The sequence below is a fragment of the Dasypus novemcinctus genome, chromosome 4 (genome assembly GCF_030445035.2).
Source record: "Dasypus novemcinctus isolate mDasNov1 chromosome 4, mDasNov1.1.hap2, whole genome shotgun sequence".
Classification (NCBI taxonomy): Eukaryota; Metazoa; Chordata; class Mammalia; order Cingulata; family Dasypodidae; genus Dasypus; species Dasypus novemcinctus.
In genome coordinates, this window is record NC_080676.1 from 128,792,356 (window position 1) to 128,812,525 (window position 20,170).

The 20,170-nt window shown below is 33.4% G+C and overlaps 1 protein-coding gene across 17 annotated transcripts in view; it reads right to left on the minus strand.

Annotated features, from left to right (window-relative positions):
* The window catches only part of ROBO2 (roundabout guidance receptor 2), a 1,471,152-nt gene that overhangs the window by 54,367 nt on the left and 1,396,615 nt on the right, over positions 1–20,170 (minus strand). For all 17 annotated transcript variants that reach the window (XM_058296090.2, XM_058296089.2, XM_058296096.2 and 14 more), the window contains 2 exons: positions 19,306–19,477; positions 9,847–10,029 (listed from right to left, as the gene is read on the minus strand). In XM_058296090.2, coding sequence (XP_058152073.1) covers positions 9,847–10,029; positions 19,306–19,477 — 355 coding nt within the window. The remainder of the gene's footprint in view (positions 1–9,846; positions 10,030–19,305; positions 19,478–20,170) is intronic.

Genomic DNA, 20,170 nt, shown 5'->3' on the forward strand with positions numbered 1-20,170 from the left:
ATACAAATGGCTAAAAGTACATGAATGAAAAGATGTGCAATATCACTAGCGATTAGGGAAATGCAAATCAAAATTACAATGAGATATCATCTTACATCTACTAGACTGGCTGCTATTAAAAAAAAAAAAGAAAAATACAAGTGTTGGGAGGATGTAGAGGAATGGGAACACTCATCCACTGATCTTGGGAATATTGACTGAAGCAGCCACTTGTGGAGGACAGTTTGGCAGTTCCTCAGGGAGCTAAGTATAGAATTGTCATATGATCCAGCAATCCTACTACTAGGAATATACCCAGAAGAACTGAAAGTTGGGATGTGAGTAGATATATGGACACCAATGATTATTGTGGCATTTTTCAAAATTGCCAAAACTTGGAAGAACCCAAGTGTCCATCAACAGATGAACGAATAGGCAAATAGTGGTATATACATAGAATGGAATATTACTCAGCTGTAAGAAGGAATGAAGTATTGACACATGCAACAACATGGATGAATTTCTAAGACACGTATTGAGTGAAGCCACTCACTAAAGGACAAATATTTGTGATCTCACTGATATGAACTAAGGATAATGAGCAGACTCACAGAGATAGAGTCTGGAAGATAGGTTAACAGGAGACAGAAAGGGAGAAAAGAGTGGTGAAACAATGCTCAGACTGGACAGAATCTATGATAAGGTAGAGGGCATTGGTTTGGCAGTGAACAGGGGAGATGGGGATACAGTGGTATGAGTGGGGTTGATGGTACTAGTGTGTGTGTGAGCGGGGTTGGGGGAATGGGTTGTGCCATCCATGGAGCTAGGGGGAAGGTTGGAGAGAGGAACCGGTGAACACTGAGAAGGATGTGATCTGTAGTTGAGATTATAACTCTGGCAGTGTTCTTTTGATATATATGGTAGGGATGGGACACTAATACAGGGTTTCAGTGATGAGGGGATGTTTGGGGAAGGGTACACCTGGAGCATGTCTCTGTGGAATGAATGTATTCAAGTTCTCATAGGGTGTTATGTCAGTGGGTGAAGACCCACACAATAACCAACAAAATATTAAACTCCCATCCTAGGAAGTCTGCCATATTTTCAGATAGAGTGGCAAGAATCTCTTGAGTACATAGGCAGTGCCAAATAAAGTAGAAACAGACCAATATGCCAAGCCTCTGATATGAATGCTTGTACGTATGAATCTTATTCTTATAAAATTGAAAGTTAGCCTAATAATAACTATTGTCTAAGAGTTACTTCCTGAAAAGCTCCTTGTTACTCAAATGTGGCCTCTCTCTAAGCCAAACTCAGCAAATAAACTCAAAACATTCCCCCTCATGTGGGAAATGACTCCTTGGGATGAGCCTCCCTGGCACCAAGGGATTAATATTAAACCCCAACAAATGATGGATTTGGAAAAAAAGGTAACCAAATGACAGAAACATTAACTACAAAAAGGTTTTATTGCTAAGAGATTTCAAAGTGAGTAGGGAGGGTGTTTCAGTTATACTTACGCACATCTCCGACAGATCACATTAACTGTCACAGTAAATGAAATCCAAACAGCGGGGTTCCTAAGGACTCTAGGGACATCCAGATACTACAGGCAAGGCATGCACCCCATGAAATCAGCACACTATCAGTGAGCCTTACCTTGGAACATACAAGAATCTATTTCCAAAAGTAAGACAGTTAGACTCACTTATGATTTCCCCTACACATGATTCTTCTACCCCTTTTATTTGAACTTATAATGAGGACTATACCTATGAAATACATGTTCCACAGACTTAAATTTTGGCCTGTTCACGTGCTGATTGAGCCCTGAATCCCAGCATAGTTGTGACCAACACCTACCTTCGATTTTGTCAGACTTGCCTAGGACAACTAACAAAATGATCAGGGTGGACAACCCCATCACAAAGAAAGAAAGAGTGTGTACTACTGCAAGCAAAACAGTTCCTTCCATCTGCCCCATAAGAACTAACTCCCTTCTCTCAATCTGAAGCACAGCAAGCATCACCATCCTAAAATCCTCAAGATTGAGGAAAGAACAAACATAAGGGGAGGAATGCAATCATGGACCAAAGTAGACTTATTATCGTAATAACAGAAGAACTTATAAAATTGATATAAAGATATTGGTTACCAGAGGTTCTATGGGGAGGGAAAGGAAAGAATGGATGGGCGATAGGGTATTTTCAGGGCATTGGAATTGTTCTGCATGTTATCACAATAATGGATAGAAGCCATCCTATAAATTTGTGTGTCAAATGTGTAAACCATAATGCAAAGTATAGACCTTGGTTAGTAGCAACGCTTCAATATTTGTTCATCAAGTGTAACAAATGTACCACAATGATGTAAGATGCTATTAAATAGAGGCAAATGTGGAAAGGGGAAGGAGAGAGGCATATGTAAATCCCTTATTCTTTCAATGTAACTTTTATGTGATCTAAAACTTCTCTAAATAAAGTTTATTATATGAGAAAAAAATGTCACAACAAATTGAAGGATATTTTGAGGTAGTTCTCATATCAAAAGGGCTATAACTGCCTTAAGGCTAAAAAAAGAAAGAGGGAGGGGTATGATTGGGAGGATCTTATTCTTGTCACCAAACGATAATCACAGTCTAATAACATTGTGCTTATCAAAGTTAAATTTGGAATTGTAATCTTTAGGATAAGTCTCTGCTGGCATCTAAAATTAACTTGCAGGAAGTAATGCATTGACGTTTTTAGCAAAAACTAACTGGATAGTGCTAGGATTTCCAACAAGTTCCATACACACAACAATCCTAGAATTGCATTAAATATTTAGACCTTATTGCAATTTTATATAGGATAAAAAGTAAAGTGATTTTGAAAGTTTATATCATATGCAAAGTACCTCTCCTATTATCTGACAGGATTAATCCTAATCTCATGTCTGCTAGAACTGGAGGAGAAAATAAACACACATAACTACGTGGTAAATTGACATTTTGAGGTAAGGAAGCTTTCTTTAAGCTATCTCTATTAAGCCACATTTTCCTACTCCAAATGGAAACTATAATGCTGCCAGCCAAGCCTCATCCCCTTTCCTGATAAGCTTTTTTCTCACATATGAATGTAGATTAATCCTCTTTTAATAAGCATTAACTCAGCCCAGATAATCAGTATAGAAAAATTCTATCAAATCTTTTAGCTGCTTTTGGATGATTCTGTCAAATAATTTGTATTTCACCATTGGTTTAAAAACCTTATATAGGTTTATACATTAAAGTGTTTAGCCATTCATAATTTCCTTGCAAATATTAAGTTGTTTATGTTTATTGAGTTTTATAAGATCTGTTATTCTCAAAGGAAATATGCATAAAATATACCTCTCCCTTTTACAAACAAAAATGTATTCACATTTAAGCTGATGATATGAAAAATTGTAAGTAACTGTACTATAATTCTCATGAAAGCTACAAGGCTCTTTCCAAATTTTTGCTATTTATTTTGCTTCATAAACATTTTATACATATGATGAAACACTTATTCTAGATTCTAATATCACCTACCATTTTCAATATATGTTGCTCAAATTTCTTTATGTTTCTATTTCATCCTATAGCAAAGCAGGGAGTGAATTCTTCTATCAGTCAAGAACTTCACATAAGCAACAGGTAGTTTTGGCTAGTGGACACTGAAATTTAAGATAATCAGCATTGTATGTTGCTCTAGAAAGGATTAAATTATTTCTGATAGAATATGGGAATGGTGAAAACCCTTTTTGTCCTAGCTGCCCTTCTTTGTGCCATGTTCAAACCTGCAGTGCAGACTTGTATTTGAAGAATGTAAGAAATATGAAAAAAAAATACCACAGGAAATTAATGCATAACGCTGCCCTGAGAAAATCTCCACTGTCTGCTTTTGCAAAGAAGCAAAGAGCAAAACATGCTGAAGCCAACATTTCCTCTCAGACCATTCAAAAGTATAAGTTTGTATTTGATAGCTGTTTTTACAGTATAAAGTCTTTTTTTAAAAGATTTATTTATTTATTTCTCTCCCTGCCACCCCCCACCCCCCGAGTGGTCTGCTCTCTGTGTCCCATTGTTTGCTCTTCTATGACTGCTTCTATCCTTATAAGTGGCACTGGGAATCTGTGTTTCTTTTTGTTGGGTCATCTTGCTGTGTCAGCTCTTCGTGTGTGCGGCGTCATTCTTGGGCAGGCTGTACTTTCTTTTGTGCTGAGCGGCTCTCCTTATGGGGTGCACTCCTTGAGCGTGGGGCTGCCCTACACAGGGGATAACCCTGCGTGGCACAGCACTCCTTGTGCCCATCAGCACTGCGCATGGGCCAGCTCCACACGGGTCAAGGAGGCCCGGGATTTGAACTGCAGACCTCCCATATGGTAGGCGGATGCCCTATCCATTGGGCCAAGTCCGCTGCCCACAGTATAAAGTCTTAAACCCTTAGTATTTTATGATACACAGGCATACCTCAGAGATATTGCTGTTTGGCCAGACTACCACAATAAAGTGAGACACAGGAATTTTTGGTTTATAGTACAGCTTACTACACTGTAGTCAATTAAGTGTGCAATAACATTATGTCTAAAAAACAATGCACATATATCAATTTAAACAAACCTTTATTGCTAAAATATGCTAACCATCACCTGAGCCTTTAGCAAGTTGTAATCTTTTTGCTGGTGGAGAGTCCTGACTCAAGGTTGATGACTGCTGACTGATTAGGGTGGTGGTTGTTGAAGGTTGGGGCAATTGCAGCAATTTCTTAAAGTAAGGCAACAGTGAAGTGTGTCACAATGAGTTGACTCTTCCTTCCACGAAAAATTTATCTGTAGCATGTGATGCCTTTTGATAGCATTTTACCCATCTAAAATTTTTTTTCAAAATTGGAGTCAATTTTTTAAAACCCTGCCCTGCTTTATCAACTAAGTTGATGTAATATTCTAAACCCTTTGTCATCATTTCAATCATGTCCATAACACTTTCTCCAGGAGTATATTCCATCTCAAGAAACCACTTTCTTAGTTCAGCCATAAGAAGCAACTCCTCATCTGCTCAAGTTTTATAAGACTGCAGTGATTCAACCCCATCTTCAGACCTCCAGTTCTAATTCTAGTTCTCTTGCTGTTTCCACCACAACTGCAGTCATTTCCTCAACTGATGTCTTGAACCACTCAAAGTCATCCATGAGGGTTGGAATCAACTTCTTCTAAACTGATGCTTTGACCTCTTTCCATGAATCATAATGTTCTTAATGGCATTTAGAATGATGAATACTTTCCAGAAGGTTTTCAATTTACTTTGCCCAGATCAATCAGAGTAATCATTGTATGTCACAGCTATAGCCTTACAAAACATATTACTTAAATAATATGACTTGAAAGTCAAAATGACTCCTTCCTCCACGGGCTGCAGAATGGATGTTATGTTAGCAATCATGATAACATTAATCTTGTGGTACATCTCTATCAGAGCTTTTGGGTTACCAAGTGCTTTGTCAATGAGCAGTGACACTTTGAAAGGAATCTTTTTTTCTGAGAAGTAGGTCTCGAAAGTGGGCTTAAGATATTCAGTAAACCATGCTGTAAACAGATATGCTGTTATGCAGGCTTTGTTTTTCTATTTGTAAAGGACAGCGTATAATTCTGAAGGACCCTAGGATTTTCAGAATGGTAAATGAGCATTGGCTTCAACTTAAAGTCACCAGCTGTATTAGCCCCTAAAAAGAAAGTCACTCTGTCCTTTGAAGTTTTGAAGCCAGGCATTGACTTCTTCTCTTTAGTTATGAAAACCTTTGATGGCATCTTCTTCTAATAGAAGTCTGTTTCATCTGCATTGAAAATCTGCTGTTCAGGGTAGCCACCTTCATCAATTCTCTTAGCTAGATCTTCTGGGTAACTTGCTGTAGCTTCTACATCAGCACTTGCTGCTTCACCTTGTACTTTGATGTTATGGAAATGGATTCTTTCCTTAAACCTCATGAACCAACCTTTGTTAGCTTCAAACTTTTCTTCTGCAGCTTCATCAACTCTCTCAGCCTTCCTAGAATCGAAGAGACTTAGTGCCTTGCTCTGGATTAGCCTTTGCCTTAAGAGAATGTTGTGCATGGTTTGATCTTCTACCCAGACCACTGAAACTTTTTCTCTGTCAGCAATGAGACTGTTTTGCTTGATTATCATTTGTGTGTTCACTGGAGTAGCATTTTTAATTTCCTTTAAGAACTTTTCCTTTGCATTCCCAACTTGGCTGACTGGAGCAAGAGGCCTAGCTTTCTGCTTCTTGGGGCTTTAGACATGCTGTCCTCACTAAGCTTGATCATTTCTAAGTTTTGATTTTAAGTGAGAGACATGTAACTCTTCCTTTCACTTGAACACTTAGAGACCATTGTAGAGTACTTTAATTGGTCTAATTTCAATATTGTTGTGTCTCAGATAATAGGAAGGTCTGAGGTCAGGGAGAGAGATGGCAGAATGACGACTGGTAGAGCTTTCAACACACACACAACCAATTATTAATTTCACCATTTTAACATGCACCTCAAGACAATTACAATAGTAATATCAAAGATCACTGATCACAGATTACCATCACAGATAAGATAATGATGAAAAGTTTGAAATACTGAGAGAATTACTAATATATTTAAGAGGCATGAAGTGAGCACATCCTGTTCAAAAAATGGTACAAATAGACTTGTTTGATGCAGAGTTGCTATAGACCTTTGATTTTTAAAAACAAAGTATTTGCACAGCGCAATAAAATGAAATGCTTTAAAAGGAGGTATGCTGGTATATGTTAAATCATCTGACACCTAAGAACTGTTCTTTTATTTTTCTTCCTTCTAAGCTTTAAGTATAATTCTCACAATGAATGAGAGTAAAAGTCCAGCCACCTTAAAAGTCAGTGGGTAAGTTTTGCCTACTTAATAGTGAGTGGAAGGCAAAGTTAGAATCTCAAAGTTAGAATCTCCAATCTGCAAGGTGTTTATGCATCTCTCCACTGAGTTAATATATTTTCTGTTTTACCTCTAATGGTTAAGAAGGTACTTGAAATGAATAAGTAGGAGAATGAGAAGACAGAAATAATGTTTTACTTGCTTTACATTTCAACTTTTGGAGAGTCTAGCTTTTATTGAAATGCATGCCTCTTATCATATATGTTACATGAGATGTTTCTGTTTAAACCAATGTAGTACAAGATAACAATTGGGATTCAAATAAATGAAGAAATTTCATGTTACGAATTCATTTAAATACTAATCCCAAAGCAGACTTAGCAAAAATTTTTATTGCTGTTATAAGGAATCATCAATAAAGTTTTGAGACTGTATAGACATTACCATGCAGAGAAAAAATGGAAACATTAGGGTTTTCATCTTGTGAATGAAATCACATTGCTTCAACTTTGCTGGGCATAGTTTTCTAAGACTCCCAGATAAATTTTTATAGAAACAAAAATATAAACAAAACCTGTCCTAATAAATATATTCTTTGTAATTTCTGTTGCACAATTCAGGGAAAAATAGCCTTCGGTGCTCTTAAAATGGATTATTAGCACATGTATTAAAATATTAAAATAAGAAATATAAACATATGACAAATACACACACCATTACTCATTCCTATTAAAATTCCCATATTCCATATTTTTAATTTGTATAAGGATAAGAATATGAAAACTCAAAAAAGATAGAGTGTGAGCTATGGAGGGAAATGTGAAGAAAACATCACCAAGTCAGATATGCAATGTTAGGTACTTGTGGTTTGGAGTTTCATTTGCTTCTCACCTAGAAGAAGAGACAGCAGTTCCTGGAAGGCACATTACTAGCTGAAGGTGAATCCATTCTAAGAGTCAGCCATCTATCAATTAAGTATAAAGGTTTTGAAATGCTATTCTCTTACTTGGCCTTATTCCAAAATATTTGAAGGGCATAGCACTTTCTGATTTAGTAGTCCTTCTACAAGCAGATGGATATCAATCACAATGAGAAATGATAATAGGAAATGTACTATTCTTGTCAAGCCCAAAGACCAAGAGACATTTTCAAATTAAGTGCATAGGTTATGCAAAGAGTAGAATTTGGCCTGCTGGTAAAGAAGAAAAGCCTGCCTGACATAATTTTAGTAAAAGCTCAAGCCTACTAATTGTGAGAGCTATTTATGTTATTTATAAGGATTGAGTGAATGAAGAAGTATGGAAGGTAAAAAAAGCAATATTTCAAATGCAGATACATTAAACTTTGTGCTGAAGTGTCTAGCATAGCTGAACTTATATTATTTTCATTAAAGTCAAATAAAGGTATAAGCACAAAAATTCTTTGAAATAAATCAGTCCTTCCATATGATTTATATGGTTCATATGCATGTGTCACAGGGATGAAAATAACCTTGCAAATGATACAAAAGATGGATTGAAGGACAATATCTGCAGGGTTGAAGGACTTAACTATAAAACAAGAAGATGCATTAAAGTATCGTTAAACTTCAAGACTTCACCACCAAACAGGTATTGCCAAACACCCCACTCTGGGAAGAATTCTTCATTAGTGTGGTGACAGAACACGTAGATGACAATGTGCAAGGAGTCAAGTAGCCAAGAGCCAATGAAAAATGAAAATAGCATGGGGATGGGAAGTTAGGAAACATAGAAATCTGTTTAAATGGATATACACTGTATCACTTTCTTTAATCCTGAGATTTTATTTTCACCAATATCTACTAAACTTTATCTTCAGAAGATACAGACATGAGCCACAATGTGATGATCAAATGATCATATTTATATGGTGTCAAATAGCAAACAGGGCAACCAAAGGGATTCTATTCCTTGCATTTTGTATTATTAGACATCAGCAGGTTACAAGCCTACAAGCTACCACAGCTTTGGTTTCTAAAAAACACTGAAGCCTTTGGCAAATCAGTTATTAAGAATTCATTGTTCCTACCAAAGAGAAAATTAGAAATCATGGAAATATAAGATTGAATTAACAAATGTCCCTGAAACTTCTAAAGTGTTTATGGGGTCTTATTATATTCAAATGAGACAGTTTCTTGTTATTGTTAGAGAAAAATATTAAAATAAATCACAAATTGTGATTGAACACAGCATCAGGGTTGAACTTATTCTTTTAGTCACTGACACACACACACGCTCTGTCTCACTTTTTCTCTCTTTCACTCTTATTAAGATTTGGAGATATTCTGAAGAGCACACTTTCTCACATCCTTGAAATTCTATTTTGGATCCTAAGAAGAAAGCAATTTTGTAAAAAATGAGTTAGGGATTTTTTCTTCTACTGCCTCTGCTTGTTCTTCTCCCTCCTAAATTGTTGATTGGTCATGCTGAAATAGACAGCTAACATATATGAATAGTAAATCACTTTATAAATGCCTCATCAGTTGTATTAATTCTGTTGAGATATTTATTTGTATTTCCATCTGGGACATATGCTATTGTAATCTGCATCCTAGAATACTAAAACCTATATTTCAAATCCTTTTATTTCTGAGCATTTTAGTAATGCTTTTGCCCAAATCCTCTTCTCAAACAATCAAGTTTGTTTGTGTGTGTATGTGGGTGTGTTTTAAAGGTCTAGTTGAAAATAAGTTGATTAAGCATTTTATCAAAATACACTCCTGTTAAGCTTTACTGTCTATAATCAAAAAGGTTGCCTTATGAGCATAATGCAATATGGTCAAGAGTGATGCATTAAAACATGATGCTTGTAATCGTATATTCCAGAGCAGGAAGGTAAAACTAGCCAAAACATTCATTTATTCATTCATTCGTCATTCCATTCCTTTCCCTTCACATCATTCATTTTTAAAGATAAGAGAATTTTTTCGCTGGAAATGGTTTCTTACCAGCATAATTACTGAGTCCCTTTCTCTTCTTTCTTCGCCAATACAACCAGATGCTAAAACCCATTAAAATTACCCAGCAGGCACCACCAATACCAGCTATAAAAGCTGGCTGCTTCACAACATCAGTGATTTGCTCAGTTATGCTGTTATTGTTTTCAGTAATGACAACCTCATTGCGTCCCCCTATGGAAAAAATAATAGCATTAGTAAATATTGAGACAAAAATAAAGACAATAACATATACATGGTATAATAAAGGCAGAGAAATTATTTTGGAGGAGAATAATAGTTGTTTTGTTCTGAGTATATCACACTTATATATAAGGCTGTTTTATAAGTTTCAAAAGAAGAATCAAATTATGGGCTTGAAAATATGATCAATAATGTTGCTTTTTAATGTTTGGTTTGCTATGGACATATTCAGAACTACTTCTTTATACAATTGTCTTATAAATAAATACCAAAGCACACACTAGAACTTCAAATAACAGCAACTTTTCTTTAGTTAGGTAAAGTGTTTTTAATAAAGTCTGGCAAAAAATGGCAAGTACAACATTTAGTGCATGGCATTTGCAAATTGCCTTTCCTCTCCAATATTGCCCATATTTGAATGTTCATGATTCTCGAGAATATGTAACTTAATACCTATCTGATTTATTCTACAAAAACAACTTACTTTTATCAAACATTCTTGAGTTTCCTGGTAGTTAGTAAAGTTACTATATAAAAAAATGGCAATTGTATAAACATCCATTTATAGATATCAGAATGTAAAATTAAAATATCAAGATATGATAAAGCTCATGTATTACCTTAAAGGTTTTCTAAACTAATTTGAAATTGTACTTGAATGTTGAACAGAGAAGCACAACTTTCAAAATAAATCTATGGTCTACATAACTATAATTTTCATTTAAATCTGAACTAAAATTATTCTAGAAGTGGTCATATTTTGACAATTTAGATGTTCCCCAAATAATCATTTCTCAGTGTCTAACTTTCTTAATCTGTTAAACACCTAAATCTTTGTTCATCAGTAATATTATGATTTCATGAGTTCAAAACCTATTTTTAAAACATGGATTATGTATTCTTGTGGAAGACTCTTAGTCCCTAAGGGATGATAGAGCCAATTGCTGGAAGGATTCAGGGAGCCTAAATGAATGCATGGAGTAGGATCCTATGCCCCATTTTGCTGATCCATATCAGACAGGGATATGAATGAGAATGAAACCTTTATTTTGTGAAACCAGTTTGCAGGCTTCTTTGTTATAGTTGCTAAAATTTTCTTATACGTACTTAAAATTCCCCAAAGTCTTTAAATTCCACATATGAAAACCAGCATTCACTTATGTATTAAATCTGGTTCATTTTCTCAGTCTCTCTGTTCTTAATTACTAAACATGTAAACATGTTTACATGTCAAAATGTAGTTAAGATAAGCTCACGTATTTAATATGAGACATACATTTGGTGACTACCAATTACTATGAATAACTAAAAAGAAAGCAAATGCCTATGGAACAAAGAGAAGATAGATTTGTCTTTCATTTATATAAAAGTTCCATATAATATCATGTTTAACTTGGCACAATATTTATGCTATCTGAGATATATTACTACTCCTTATGTTAGTGGTATTTTTGAAACAAAGCTGTCAGTTGCACTAATTAGACAAGGGATACATGTGACCTGTAATGCTCCATTGTTCTTGCAGACAAAAAAATATAATGAAATATAATGTCTTCCTCCCATTGGAGAGTAGTGAAGAATAAAACTAATTTGTTGGACTAAAAATTAATTAGACACATCAGATTTGATTGTACCTATTACTGTGAAAGTTTGCAGCTGTTCCACATATTATACCAACTATGTAATGTAAGCATTGAAAGGCCAAATGATTAGAGAAACAATAGTTATGTTATTAAATGAGTTTATAGCAAATTTTAAGTTAATGTAAAGTTGTTATATCACATATTCTTTGATGTTTATCTATATGAATATATTTGGTACATTTAGGTGTGCTTATGTGTAAAAACAATATGAAATTATGGACATTTTGAGATAAAGTCACCTTATGAATGAAACAGCAGATAAAAGAATACTGCTCGTAAACCTGTGTGAGGCTGTTTTATATTTATACAATATTTTGATTAGCAGTCACCTTAATGGAACTTTCTGAAATGAAAACTAAACTGAGAAGGTTATAGATGAAATACTAAATGGTCTGGCAGAAGACACACCTAAAATTATCAGCCACAGAAAATATCACATTCCAATATACAATTTAATTAAAGCAAAGAGGGAAATGAGGTAGAGCTTGAGTTATTTCAAGTGCTTTTTCCAGTAGTGAACAGACAATAGGGAAAGCATAAATAGAAACCGACAAGAAGATTAGCTATCACTAAATCACTTTTCCACTAAAAAATAACAGTTGTTTAGATAAAGTTATCAGACAAGATGTTAAAGCAGATATGCAGAGATAATTAAAAAAACAATTAAAAGGTTTCTTTGGTACAACACTAGATATTAAAAAGAAATAAATCTTTCTAGGACAAACAGCCTTTTCTGAACTGAATTGTGATTATGTGTATGTGCCTGTATATTTCAAATTCTCCAATTCTATTACTAATGACTACATCTTGGGTACAGCATATACTAACTACTTGAATAGAATATAGGCCATCATTTTTTAAAGTAAAATTTATTTCTTAGATAAATATGAACAACATTAAGTGTATGATTTGGTAAAGAATAAATTCAAAGGTATTCATTACCCATTTGAAGACTCAGTCTTTTAAAAACGATAGAAAAGTTAAGCAAAACTTTGTTTTTATTTAAAATAACCTACATTCTCTATATTTTAAGTTATTATCTAATTGTTAATTCCTTAACTGTGATTTTCATGACATGATCTTAATTATATGGTATGCTCGCAATTCTTTATTTGTCCCTAAGTGTAATAAATCCCTGAAGTATTGTGAAACAGATATATAATCACTAGAAAAAATGTTTCATTAGCCTGAGAAATACATTTATTAATAAAGATGATAGAAAAAGGAAATATGAAACAGTAATATGGATTTGGCAATTCTAGTTGGCTTTGAATTAGAATAAATATATTCAATCCATATATTCATATATGCATACATATACATACATAAATACATATAAATACACACACACACTTGAGTCCATCAAAACAAATCTTTGTATACTTATCTGGGGACTCTCATAGAAATTATACCTTTTAAAATGTTTCATGTATATTTTTAAAGGAAAAATTAATGGATCATTTTATAAACAATATAAATGAAAAAAATTAATCAGTAAAGTTCTTTTGGGTATACCTGTATTTCTTTCTTCCAATTTATTATAGAAAATCTCAGAAGGGCAAGATTGTAGGTTTCCCTCAGGTTAAGATATTAATTCAATCTGTGAAGTACTAATTAAGAAAGTGAAGGCAATTTAAAGAAAAGTTAATACTCAACTTTTTCTCTTTAATGCTCTTATATAAGTAAAAGAATTAAAATTAGAAAATCTAAAAAAAATATATTTGAATGATAAATCTATTCAGAGGCAATAAACACTTTGTAATTAAAAAAAAAAAAGTTTTCCAGAAACATGCAATGTGTCCTACATGCAGCATTCCTGAAAACAAACAAAAAGTGTATAGGCTAGTATCAAACTCTGGAAAAAAAAATGTTTTCAGAATATGAAAAGTCTGGACTCAACTTTTTTTTTAATTAAAGGCATGGACAAGCAAATAAATTCAAGGAAAACTGAATGGGATTTGATGCTAGAAAGAAGGGAGCCACATTAGGGGAAATCTGCATTTATGAGGCTTTTTCCCCTGGCAGAGATTTGCTCAATCCATGCAGTACTAAGCAGCTAGATATGCCTCAAATTGAAAACTTCAGGTATGAGGTGTCAAAGAATGGAATTTAGGAGTACCCAGAGTGGACAAATATTGAAGAGAAAATCATTTGAAAAAAGTGAGCCACTGGCAGTGAAACTCCTAAATCTGTGTATAAACTCCCCCTGCATCCTAAGGCAATCCTTGAACTGTGGATGCATGGTGATGAATCCAAGGAGCCTGATGGAAAACAAACACTAAAAGGCTGAAAGCCTAAACAGAGATTTCAGTTGTTGTCCACCTCAGAGAAGACTTTGTTTGAGGTTTAAATATTATCATCATGCTAGGGGAACAATAAAAATATCAGGTTTTTCATTGAAACCTCAGGGGTATCATGCCTTAGAAGAAATACCAAGTCCTAGGACTGAGGTTTTACCCTAAAAGTAAGGACAAAGCATAAATAGACTCACACAAATAAAATATATAGCAAGCCATCACAAGTTCAAGGTCAAGTTGTGTGCAAATAATATAATGCCTGCTAGTACAACAAACACTCCTCAGAAAAAGATCACAAAAAATCTATAATTTGCCATCTGAAATGCCTAGTATACAATAAAAATTACTGAGCATGAAAAGCAAGCAAACAAACAAACAAATACAACAACAATGACAAACAACAATAATAAACAGGACACAAGAAAATGTGACCTAAGGTCAAGAGAAAAGTAATCAATAGAAACAGACCATGGGATGACAGATGTTGAAATGAGAAAAGGACTTAAAACATTATCACAGGGAAGCAGACTTGGCCCAGTGGTTAGGGCGTCCGTCTACCATATGGGAGGTCTGCGGTTCAAACCCTGGGCCTCCTTGACCTGTGTGGAGCTGGCCCATGTGCGGTGCTGATGCGCACAGGGAGTGCTGTGCCATGCAGGGGTGTCCCCGCATAGGGGAGCCCCATGCACAAGGAGGTGCGCCCCGTAAGGAGAGCCGACCAGCGCCAAAGAAAGTTCAGCCTGCCCAGGAATGGTGCCGCACACACGGAGAGCTGACACAACAAGATGACGCAACAAAAAGAAACACAGATTCCCATGCCACTGACAAAAACAGAAATGGATAAAGAAGAACACGCACAAATAGACACAGAGAACAGACAACTGGGGTGGGGGGGAAGGGGAGAGAAATAAAATAAATAAATAAATCTTAAAAAATTAAAATTAAAAAAAAACATATTACAGTATGTTCATAGACTTAAAGGAAAAAAAGTTCAAAGTATAAACATACGGATATAGCAGAAGTAAATTTAAAGTGTAAGAGGAAATAAATGAAAATTCTAGAACAGAAATAATACATGAAATTAATATTTCAATGGATATTTGAATTCTGTTCTTGAAGAAGCAAAGGGTAAGAGACTTGCACTCTCACCATAAACAATTAAAAAAGTAAGTGAAACAACAGGGAAGGATTGTGATTTCTGATAGAAGGAAAACAAAGAGAATATTTCTATAATTGCAAAATTTCTACCTGGAGAAAATTTCTAAAAGAGATTCAATAAGGAGCAACCAGAATATGACTGAAAAGTCTTACTGAGCTGCAGAGATAGAGGAACTCAGGGAGGCTAAGGGAATAAAATTTATAAAGCAGAATACCAGAAAAAGGTGATAATATAAAATACACTCTTCCTATTTTTAATTTATTTGAAAGACATTCGATTGTTTAAAGCAAAATCAATAATACTGTATTTTTTAAATTTTTGGTGTTTATGCCATATAGGAAGTAAAAGCTTATAATAAAACAATAGAGTATTAGTTAAAATGGAATTTTTCTGCTCTAAAATTTTATATGTGAATCCTAGGGCAACAATTACAAAAAAAGAGGTATAGTTAGTAATATAATAGTGTACATAAAATAAAATAATGAAAGATATGTATTTCATCCAAAAGGAAGCAGTATATTTGGAAAATAGCAAGAAAGACAGATAAGACCTATTGTAAACAAATGGCAAAATGGTAATTCTAAACCCAAATACATCAAACCACATTAAATATAATGCTATGAACACTCCCATTAAAAGACAAAGACTGGAAGATTGGATAAAAAATATCAAGACCTAGCAAGATGCCAGGTAAATAATAAAATGCACTTTTAATATAGAGATATAGGGTTAAAAATCAAAGGATAAATAAAGATAGTAAGGCAAATACAAGTTGGAGTAACTATAATAATATCAGACAGTAAATTCAGGATAAGGAATATTAGTAGGAAAGAAAGAGGGACATTTCATAATGATAAAAGAGTAAATTAATTAAGAAAGTATAACAATCCTATAGTTGTATACACTTAAGAACAAAGTAGTGAAATATATGAAAAATAAAACTTAGGGAACTAAAAAGGCAAATACACAAATCCATAATTAAAATAGAAGATTTCAGATTCATTTCTTACTAATTGATAGAACAAGCAGACAGAACATCAGTATGTACCTGAAAAAACTATCAACTAGTTTGTCTTTTTGACATTTATAGAACATTTCACCCTGAAACAGAAAAATACTCATATACAATACACAAAGAACATTCACTAACTTAGACCAAATTTTAGAAATAAAATAAATTTCCATATTTAAAAAACTAAAGTCATACAAAGTACCTTCTCTGAGCACAACAGAATTAAATTAGAATTCAATAACAAAAATTATATCTAGAAAAATCTCAAATATTAGGAAATTAAACAATTCCCTTCTAAATATATTCTGCAACAAACAAATTCTTAATGGAAGTAGAAAATATTTTAAATCCTATGATAAAGGAAAACAGAACAACTCAAAATTCGTAAGATTCAGCTGAAAGAGTTCCTAGAGAGAAATTTATAATTTAAAATGCTCATATTAGAAAAGAAAAAAAGGTCTGAAAGAATTTAAGTTTTTGTGTTAAGAAGCAAAATACAAGTAAGTAGAAGAAAAAAAATAGCAGAAATCAAATAATTAGAAAACAAATAAAGAGATACTATAAACAACCACATTCCAGTATCGTAAAATACTTAGAAGAGACAAATTCATTGGTGGACAAAATCCATTTACTACAGGCAACACAATAAGAAATAAAAATTCTGAATAGACCTGGAATCACAATAACAACAAAAACAAATATCCAAAAAGAAAACTGCTAGCACAGAGAACATCACTGAATTCTATAAAACATTTAAGGAAAAAATAATATCACTCCTATAAAACCTCTTATATTAATAGAATATAGAGGAGGAAGCTATATTTTCCAACTCATTTTATAAAGCAAGCATAACCCTGATTCCAGCACCTGTCAAAGACATTAGAACAAAAGGAAACTGCAGAATAATACTCCTCATGAACATAGATGCAAAATTCTTCATTAAGTGTTAACAAATAAAAGCGTGCAATATTTGAAAAAAGGATATTATCATTACAAAGTGTGATTTATCCAAGATCTGCAAGGTTGATATAACTTTCAAAACCACTAAAAAAAATTCACTATATTAACACAAATGCGGAGAAAGAAAATGTGATTTTTTGAATAAACTCAGTAAGAACAAAATACAACTTTTAAAACTAGTAAGTGAATTTAGTATATCATAGACTACATTACATAAAGTTAAATTTATAATAATATAGAACAATTGGTAAAGGAAATTTCAAATAATGGAGTCAAGAAATATCAAATACTCAGGAAAAATTTAAATAAAAGATGTGTAAAATCTAACACTGACAACTACAAAATCCTGGTGAGAGTTAAATATATCAATTAAAGATGATAAATAATGGAGAGGTATATCATGTTCCTGCTGAGAAAGATTCACTATTAAGATATTATCTCTACCCAAATTTGATATATAGAATCACTGCTCTTACAATCAAAATTTTGAAGTCTTTTGTAGAAATTGACAAGCTGATTTGAATACATGGAAAAGCAGAGGGCCTAAAATAGCCAAAACAATTTTATAGAATAAAATGACAGAGTATTCTGATTTCCAGGCTTACTATAAACTACAATAATCAAGACACAGTGGTTTAGCATAATGATAGATACATAGACAAATGGAACAACATAGCAAAACCAGGACTAAGTTCACAAATATATAGCTAATTGGGAAAAGGAAAGTCTTTTCAATTAATAGTGCCTGCACAACTGGATAGTCAATGTGGAAATAATAAATGGGCCTCATCCCTCAAACTACATACAACTACTTTGAGATGAGTTATAGACAGAAACATAAAAGTTAAAATCATAAAGTTCCTAGAAGAAAATATCTTCACTATCTGGAGGTTGGAAATGATTTCCTAGAAAGCACTAAACATAAAAGAAAAATGTGATAAATTGTACTTCATTAAAATTTGGAACTTCAGTTTATCAAAAGACAATAATACAAAAAGGAATAGGGGAGCCATAGACTGGGAGAAAATATTTCCCATGCGTATATATGAAAAGAACTTGTATCCAGAATGTATAAATAACTCCTTCTAATCAGTAACAAGAGACACACAACCCAATTTTCAAATGGCAAAAGATTTGGAAAATATACAAGAGAAAATCTGCAAATAGCCAAGAGTACATGTGAAGTTCCTCAACATCATTAGTCACCAAGGGAAATAAAAGGTACCATTTTACACTCACTAGAGTGATATATACATTTTGTAAGATATAAATTACCAAAAATGGCAACAACAAATATTAGTGAGGATGTAGAAATTCTGGAAGTTATATCCTTTAATCGTGGGCATATAAAACTGTAAAACAATTTGGAAAATTGTTTAGCAGTATCTTATAAACTATATCGACCCTATTACCTAGAAATTCCACTCCTAGGTATTTGTCTAAGAGAAATAAAAACACACATGTCCTCAAAAAGCCTTACACAAGAATGTTCATTCTCAAAATAGAAAACTGGACTGAAAAATATCATATATTCACACACTCAACTACTACTTAGCAATGGAAATATAGAAGAATCGCATCATACACACCTGATGGATCTCAAAAACATTATGTTTAGGAAAATAAGTCAGAGACAAAATATCATATACTATTGAATTCCATTTATGTAAATTCCAAGAACAAGCAAGGATAATCTATGGTAATAGGGAATAAGTTTAGGCAATGATGATAATAGATATAATAGAAATTTCTTTGTTGGAATATACATTTGGATTACAAAGTTTTATTTTGACTTGTTTCTAGTTGTTGACTTTTTCTGGCTAAGAGGAAGCATATAGACTTGAAAAGTAAAGTAATACACAATATTCAGTCACTGTGCCCTTTTCTATTTTATTTCAATGGCTTCACAATCGCAAATGGAAAGTATTGACTAAAATAATTCTAAAACTAACTTTCAGCATTTAAACTCTTAGTGATTTAATTTTAAGAAGTTTTTGGGGCTCATAGGAACACAAGCAATTGTACCAAGCATATTTGTAAGAAACCTTGGTCAGTTAATGCACTTATTTGCCTATATGATGTGTGCCCCTTATCACTCATAAGTGTACATCCAGTTTTAGGATGTAGACTCAAAGAAACACTCTACCTCATCAGGGAACTGATTCTAAAGTGCAAACCATATAGATTGGTACTCACCAATTATTATTGGCTGTGGCTCACTTTTTACTCCAACTCCTGCACTGGTACTAGCTGCAACCTCCACTCGGTATTGAATACCTGGGAATAGCCCACCAATTATTACAGACCGAATGGCTGCATCCACGGTTTTGTTGATATGGAATCGAGTTTCATTTCCCAGGCACCAGATCTACAGAAATAGAAAGCGAATTATAAAATAATACAAAATTATTCTTTATGGTAACTAGGCTATTCCAAATTGATTAAATATATTAAAAAAGTGACAAATTTATTTTATAGGGCTATAGAAGTACCTGCAAATGACATTTTAAAAAATCTAATTTCTGCAGCTTATTTATGTATATTATATGAATATGCATGTATATGTTAAAGGCATGACAATAAAGGAAGCTTAAACTACTCCATGTTTATTTAAAGCTTATGGTCAGCACTGAATGCTCATAATGAGAATTTTTGAAGGCACAATGAATCTTTTAATGCTTCCCAAAAGAAGCCCTTGGTTGCAAATGGCATTTTGGTATGGATTAAAATACATAATTTTCTTTGCTTAGTTTATTTATCAAGATTCATTATGCATATAATCTATAAAAAGAGATGATTATGAGTTGTAGTCCAAAGTATATAGGTACACATCAAAGTAATTTGTATTTCATTTAAGAAAATATTAACTTACACAGTACTTAAAAAGATTAATTGAGCTAAGTTATAGGTATTGACTGAGATGAAATTAAAGCCAATATTTACATTGGCAGTAATAAGTCTTAATATTGATCAAAACATATATACACATATAGACATGCAGGAGGACAAGTAATGGAAAGTCTTTAAACACTGATGTTGTTCCGCTACGGTTTTATATCAA